At 40.0% G+C, this 8,143-nt stretch overlaps 1 protein-coding gene across 1 annotated transcript in view; it reads right to left on the bottom strand.

The window, feature by feature from the left end:
- Positions 1–3,540: 3,540 nt before the first annotated feature.
- The window catches only part of PIEZO2 (piezo type mechanosensitive ion channel component 2), a 234,887-nt gene continuing 230,284 nt past the window's right edge, over positions 3,541–8,143 (bottom strand). The window contains exons 54-55 of the mRNA XM_053956157.1: positions 6,769–6,937; positions 3,541–5,900 (exon numbers count right to left, since the gene is read on the bottom strand). Coding sequence (XP_053812132.1) covers positions 5,648–5,900; positions 6,769–6,937 — 422 coding nt within the window. The 3' untranslated portion in view covers positions 3,541–5,647. The remainder of the gene's footprint in view (positions 5,901–6,768; positions 6,938–8,143) is intronic.

Here is an 8,143-nt window from a genome sequence, read left to right as displayed (position 1 = left end):
CCCTGGCAGCTGTGAACTTGTGCAGATTTTTAGTGTTCAGGGAAAGGGATCTGTGATGTGGCACACGTGAGACCTGATGACAAAGGATGGAGCCCAGCAGAAAAAGCCACGTTGGTTGCAGTAGGCATGAGGAGGAGAGCAAGCAGCATCCAAACATGCAAAAATGATGATTTTTGACCTCTAGGGGCCCCATTGAAGCAATCTGATTTACTTTGCTTATGTGTCCATCAGAGCAACTGGTAGATAGAAGCATTTCTTGAGTTTTTTACTCATCTATTTGTTCTTTATCTGTTTTCTTTTTTTCCCTTCCCCTTTGAATAACAAGACCACAAGCAGCTGCTCATCTCTCAAGCCATCAGCTGTAAGCACCATGTTTCTGCTCAACTGATGGTGAGCTATGGAATAAGAATATAAAAAATTGGCATCTTTTGTACATCCCACTTGCCTTTTTGCAGGCCAGGTAACATGGTGTTGTATCAAGCTTGGAATATTTGAAGTTCATCCTTATTTTGTGACCCTTTGCAAGGAAGAATATTTTGAACTTTTAAAAGATAACTTTAGAAGGCTTTCTGTGAAAGGCAGAAAGGTACAGTTCAATTTTTGTCCAAAAGTTCCATGTGTTTCCTTGTGATATGTGATGAACTTTACAACTCTTTTCTCTTTTCTCTCTGTGATCTACCCCTTCTTCCCTCCCTCCTCTCCCCAGCATTGTTTGAAACAGGGAAAAATTTTTATAGCTGGATGAATATCTAGTTAATACATTGCCTTGACCTCCAAAGTTTGGGCTTTACAAGGTATTTGGAGATGTCAGCTGAAAGGGTTCATAAATATTTTAACTGCATTACCTCACTCTTGCTGCCATAACATTAAAAATGTGCTTTCCCTAAATGTTTGCTACAGGAGTCTGACGGTCACGTCTGTGTCTTCTGGCAGCTCCCTCTTCTATCCCAGCATGAGCTGCAGGAGACAACAGCTTGAAAAATTAATGAAAGCTATTACAGCAAAATTGTGCTGAGAGAGTGAGGCACATACCTGCATGGATGCACACTGTCCATGCATGTGTGTGTTTGATATATTTGAACATGCAAGGCAAGATCCTAAGTTGCAGAGCAGGCATTAGCTGGTGTCCAGCAATGCAGCACATCCAGCACAGCTGGGCTGCCTCAGGCCCTGTGGAGGTGTCAGATTCCTCACACTAAGACCAGATTCCCTCTGGAAAATGATGTGACCTCTTGAAAGCCTTTGAAGGAGGTTTGGGTTGGAACCACAGCACTGAGAACTTTATGCTAGGAAGGGATCCTCATAGGTTCATTTGTGGTCCCCCACACCAGGGAAATGATTGTGTCTTGCTGGTGGGGAGAGGCAGGAAGAGATGGTCACAATACATCTGAGCTCTGTGTGTAATAGAGGGATGGTTTCCTTCATACATGAATACTCTTCCAGTTACTCTTAAGAAAGCCTGCAGTTTCCCTGGTTATCAGCCAGTGTCCAGCTAGTTTTCGTCATAGCAGAAGATGTTTTTCATTAGATTTCTGCTTTTATAACAGTTCTAAATGGAAGTCAGTGGAACTGGCCTTGGGAAGTGCCTGTCAGGCCAGGAGAGACAAGAAGAGGTGTTTGGTGGTCCCTTCTGTGGCTTGCTACTTGTGCAGCACATTCCTCAGACAAATCTTGAAGCTAAGGTTTCTCATACCATGAACTTTATCAACTTGAAACACAGGATTGAAGGATGAATCATTCTCACTGAATGATTCTGAATACTTATTTCTTCTCCAGCTCTTTTTCTGCTGTCTTGTGTCCACCTTAACTTAATGTAACCTAAAAAACCCTATAGCCCTTCAATACAGTGGGTCAGGGTTGTACTGCACTTGCAGCTCCTGCTCCCTTGGCTGCTGAACAGGAATTTGCCTTTCCTATTGCATGCTCACAGGTTGCTTTTCTCTTGTTTTCCCCAAGCATTTAATACAGCATTGGATTTCCTCTGGTTTCCTTCCTCAAGCAGGAAGCAACAAAACCTGATCTAAAATAACTCATATGTAGTCAGAGTAGAAACCCTGTTTAAATATCACACAGTGCCAGGCAGAGCAGCCACAGTTTGTTTGTTGGTTTATTTATTTATTTATTTGTATTAACTACCCAGGGATTAACCAGTTTACCAAATCAGAGAAAACTGTGAAAGCTTTAATTACACAAACAGTGCAAGCTGAACATTTTGCCTTGTCACACAGACAAGTGAGAGTTCTGGGATGCCTGGTGGTTACAGCTGTGTGTGTTGTCAAAGCACTTGTCCTTGCTCTGACTTACAAACTCACACCACTGCCTGTGTAAGCACATGCAGATTTCTAAATAGAGCCAAGGAAAACAGACTGCAGCTGAAATCTGCTTCTCCTCCTGTTTTAAGGACTGGACTATTGATGGGCAGAACAAGAGAGCTAATGCATCCATAGACTGGGAAAGCACACCAGCAGGTTATTTTGCATCTCTGACAGGATCTTAAAATTGTGACATAATTCAGATTGCAAGGGACATCAGGAGGTTTCAGATCAAACCTACAATCCAAAGCATGGCCTTACAACAGGATGCTTACAACAGGATGCTTAGGGCTTGACCAGCCAAGTTTTGGAAACCCCCAAGGCTAAGGATCTCACAGCTTCTCTGGGCACTTGCTCCAGTGTTTGATTGCCCTCATGGTAAAAATAATTGTCCTTTTATTTAATCAGATCTATCATGCAGTTCTGCAGAGATTGGCTTTTCAGTATCTCACCATCAGGCAGCTATAGACACCAATAAGGCTGAACAAGCCCAGCTCCTGCAGCCTCTCCTCCCCTGTTGTGCTCTCAGCTGCCTGCTCAGTCCAGTATGTCAATATCTTTCTTACACTGGAGCCCCCAAAGCTCCATGAAGTTCTCCAAATGTGATCTCACAAGTCCTGAATAGAGGGGACTAATAAATTTCCTTGACTTTCAGCTGTAATCCTGTAAGTAAAGCCCAGTATGCTGTTGGTTTCCTTTGCCTCAAGGGCACACTGCAATTCCCACCCCTGGTCTTGTCTCTTTTTATTCTAAAGCTATTCCCAACCCATCTACCTAGTTTGAATTGTATAAGGGTTAATCTGCTTCAGAGGCAGGACTCTGCTGCATTTGCCAGAGTTCATGAAGTACCTGGCAGATAATTTCTCCACCATCCTGAGGTCTGCCTTTCGAGGAAGTCCTGCCCCTGCTGTTGCAGCTGCCCAGCCCACGCCCCAGGAGAGCAGCTGGCACACTCACGTTATTGCAAACCTCCCCAGACCCAGGTTCAGTGAAGTCCAAACACTGCTGAAAGGGCACTCTGTTGTGTCCTCCAAGATGTTAATGAAGATATTAGATGGTACTGATCCCAGTGCTGACCACCTAGAATGCCCCTGGAAAATGGCTGCCAGTTCAACTTTATCTGGACAGCTGGGCTCAAAGGATGGTAAGGTACACTCCTCACCCATTGCAGGTAGCTACCCAGTCCAGATCAGTGATTTAACTATAGGCTGTTTTAAAAATAAATAAATTTAAAAAACCCAACAGAAGAATCCTTTTATTTTCAAAGTTTGATCAATCCATGAAAGAAAGAGCAGCACATTTTTTGCAAAGCCCAAATAACTGTACAGCTCATTCTGAAGACAGATTTTTCCCAACAAAAAGGAAGTGCCTGTTGAAGCGAAGAAACCAGGAAGGGAGCCGGGACCAGCTGTGGCCAGCATGGTTCTTCTGGCTGGTACCTTTAGAAACACACTACATCTTTCACACTTCTCCTTCCAGTGTTTGTCTCCTTAAAATCACTGAACACCCAGGTGAGGATCCATCTAACTATAAAAGACATTTTAGCATCCCTGAGTGCTATGTCAGGGCTGCCCTGTATATTTCAATTTTCATTCACAGGACATATGGAAGAAATGGAGCAAAACATTCCAGGGGGAATGCTGCCTGGGCAGCCACCTTTTCACTTCAGAGGAAATCAGGTTGTCTTCCAGTGAGTTCCAGTCATCAAATTATTTTATTGTTACAATATCATGAAGCAATTTTTATTTTGTGCACACATCAAGGTGCTCAAAGTGTTAGTTTTCACAGTATAGAATGGATGTGACAGCATTTGTCATGGAAGCACTCAGCAGAGTATGTTTCAACTTCATTTAGTTGTGCTGTTTTATGAAGTTCTGCAGTAAAATGTGCCAGCAAATTATGTTAGTTTCTTTCTGGTGATTAACTAATCATTCATATAATAAATAGCAGCTAACTACAAGAAAGAGATTTATTTGTCACAGATTAAGAAGAATGTCAAACTTTTCCCATTTCATGTAAAAAGGCAGAGGAAAAAATACTTCTAAAATGACTTTGCAACATGTGCTTTATTTTAAGTCATTACTGAATCAAAGCTACAAGTATATCCTTTTAACATACCCTACCCACTCAATTATTTTTTTCTCTTTTTTTTTTTTTTAACATGGAAAGAAACCTACATTGCAATTGTAAATTTTCATGCTGCAATGTTCTCTAATGAGACATTTGTTTCACTAATAATAGTAATTTAAATTAAAAAAAAAAGGGCATATCTCAAGCTCAAATGTATGTCTATATTTGGGAACTTAAAAAAAAAACCCGTCTCAGATGTAAAAGTGTGAATTGGAATATGTAAACATTTTTGTATACCTGAAACACTGGAAGAAGAATATCAGCTAACAGCAAAACAACAGTTGCCTTAAATCATCGAAATGGGAAAAAGCATGTCATGGGGAGCAGAGAGAAGCACACACTACTCAGTCTTTAAAGGGTTATAAGAAATGAAGTTGCTCATTAGGTCATTGATTTCACTTTTTTTTTCTCATCCAATGGAAAGCAGTAATGCTGAAGAGAATGGCCCAGCAGAACACCCCATAATTCACCATAATTATTCTAGCCATCAGTTAATCTTGACGAAGTGTCAAGTTTCAGTTGCTTTTTCTTTTTCCTGAGAAAAGTCATTGATGTTTGATGGAAATGTCTCCTGTGACTATACAAATAAAATAAGGCATTTCAAGAGATTGTTACTTGTTTTCTTTTTGCTGACAGAGGCTTGTCCACAGTGTCCTTTGTACATCAAAACCTCTGCTTTTCTACAAATGGGTATGGCTAGAATGTCTTCAGTTCCCAGTGTGACCCTGGGTGCTGGGTGTCCTGAAGGCTCAGTGTCCCATTACTGTAGCTTGAAAGTCAGTGATGTACAACAGCATATTGCACAATCCAAACTGTGTAGCTCCAGAAAGGATTAAGAAGGTACACTGGAGTCATCTGTGGGTTCACTCCTTTAGTTTCTCTCTAAGTTGTAATGGTTGTCTGGAAAATTAAATTAGCCAGACAAAGATGCAAACTTTTTGCTGATTAAATTACAAAGCAGTCCCCAGATTGTAGAGGAGTGGCACATTAAAAACAACAAATCATTCAACCTTCTTCACTGTTGATCCTTAATTTGAAAGGCAGCATGGATTCCTAAGGCCGTAGCTTCCAGGATTCCTTCAGTGAAAAATCATTGCTACCCAACTATAAAAGGCTTAGCTCTTAAGAGAATATTGTGCTTTTTTTTCTTTTTCCTTTAAAATTCAGATTTAACCAACTTGATTTGCAGTGTGATGCCAAAGAGATCAATTAGTTTTTTCCCTAGTCCACTTGATCATAGTCTCTGGTGAGCGATACAGGAATATTAGCTTGGCATACAGGTCTTCTTCTAGTTCCAGTTCTCCAGTCTCTCGCACTAGGAAAATGTCAGTACACAGCTTCAGGATTCGGTCTACATTGGGTAACTCCTCAAACATGATGGAGTGAGAGATCCCACTGAAAAATTCACGGACAAACTTCCCTATCACCAGGACAACTGAGGCATATAGTCCCATAATGCTGAAAAGAAAGAAAGGAAGAGTTCAAATCGTGTGTTGTAAAAGGGCAGCCAAGTGTGAGGAAGCTCATCTACATGGCTAACTGTGGTCTGTCAGTGGACTGAACGTCAATTTCTAATTAGGGTCATGTTTCTGCTGTGCCACAGGATGAAGGAAAATAAGATCTCTTAGAACACCTCACAAATCTGGAATCATAAACAGCTGAGGCTGCTGACTTAAATCATTTGACCCCAGGTGCTGATGGTTGCAGATCCTGCCTGCTACAGCTTGGAAGTCACAACTGGAAATCTGACAGCCACTGGCTGCTAAAGGCAAATAATCTTATATGTTTTATTAAGGTATATGTAACTGGTGACACACTAACATTTACCTTGATAATCCTCCCTGATAGTCTTTCTATGGGGACTTCTCCAAAATCCTTCCAGAAGGGTGTATCTCCTGGGAATGCTTAGTCTCCTGCCTTCCTCTGTCTGTGGAGATGTATTTCATAACTCTTTCACACCTAGGGTCCTAACTACAAGACTGAGAAGGTCACCAAAACCAGGCACAGTTCAGGCAGAACTTGCAGCTAAAGTAACATGTTTTGAGTTATTTCTCTTCAGTAAGAAATTGGTGTGAAGGGTGCTTCTGTTTTTATTCCCACTGGAGAGCAGTTATCAGGGGTAATATTAACCTTGCAAATATTAATCCTTCTCTAGATAATATTAATAGACATGGATTTGAAAATTTCACAAAACCCCTTTTCAAAATGTTGTAATGTTCAAACACTACAACAACAACAACAAATGACCCCCCAAATCAGCAAATAAAATCACCTCTACTTCTATCTTATGTACTTTATTTAATTTGATGGAAAGATTCCCTCTTACCCATAACCAGCCAAGAATCCAAGGCTTGGTGGACTGACTTTATCACTGAATATGAAGAGTTCAAGACTCTCTTGAGGTGTTTTTTGTCTTTTCCCAAGCTGATTCAAAACCCACCATTCTTCAGATGCATTTTTGACAAGGGAAACTGTAATATTTTCCCACTTGCAGTCTATTGAAAAAAAAAGAAATGTTAATATATATACAACAAGAATTGCAAAAATCAAACATTTTGAGACATACTTCAAACATCTAGATTATAAAATGACTGAATAGTGCAAAAGCAAAATTCTTTTAACTCCATTTTACATTATTTCTGTATACAAAAGTATAAAACCCAGACTTCTGTGTTTTTTCTTTGGCAAATCTTATCTGAATCTGCATTAAATATTTAAATGTTGAAAATATTTCATATTACATGCTCCTCCATACAACTGTCAAATAATTTTGGTATATTCAGGCCAAAATATCAATAGCACTCATCATGTCTGCATTTCAGACCTATAGAAACACATTGAACCTGGAAGGGTAACAGTCAGCTTCTGTATCTCAAATGGAAACTATCACCATAAAATATTTGTGTCTGATGTAAAAGATATTATTCTCTTGTATCAAAAAAAGGGTGCTATTCTGTTTTATGCATACTGGTCACACAGACAGGAGATGAACTCTGGTCCTCCTGAGTGTACATTAGCGGTGTATACATTAAAGCCCTTCCAAAGAAACTCAGATTAGGGACCTGACCAATGACAGTGAAGCACTCATTGCTACTCATAGAGCTGGGTTCAGCCTCAAGAATTGTTTTTCTTGATGAACCTTGACAAGAACATACCACATAGCACTACTACTATTGCATTCAAGCTCCAAATTTAGCCTCTGTTGAGAAAATTGCTCTTAGATAAAGACATGTTCCTACTATTCCAACCCAACAGGTTTTTCACACATATGTATGTGAGGGGGTGCACATATTCTGTATGTCTGTGAGTACCTGTATGGATTCTGAAATTCAATGAGTTATTTAAAGTGGATTACTTGTAGCCAATAAAGAGGGAATAGCTTTAAAAAACATAAAAATAATGCAGTGTCATTATTTAAGCTGAGGAGCTGCATTTGCAGACATACAAAACTACTGACTGTTCACAGTAAGGTAGCAGGGAGATGTGGAGAAGTAAAACTTGTAATCACCTACACCTAAAACAAAGGAAAACAGTTCCTAAAAAAGACTTGAAGGAGACAGACTTCATCCTTAGAGTCCTTTCTGTCAAATCCAAAGATAAAATATGTGGAGATGCATTTTCTGCCTTATACTGTATTACCTTATCTCTCCTCAAGCTTGCAGACACCAAGTAAAAACCATTTTAAGTGCATTTAAGACTGA

The sequence above is a fragment of the Vidua chalybeata genome, chromosome 1 (genome assembly GCF_026979565.1).
Source record: "Vidua chalybeata isolate OUT-0048 chromosome 1, bVidCha1 merged haplotype, whole genome shotgun sequence".
Taxonomy (NCBI): Eukaryota; Metazoa; Chordata; class Aves; order Passeriformes; family Viduidae; genus Vidua; species Vidua chalybeata.
Note: the sequence above shows the minus strand (reverse complement) of the source record. Positions and strands in the feature narration are given on the sequence as shown.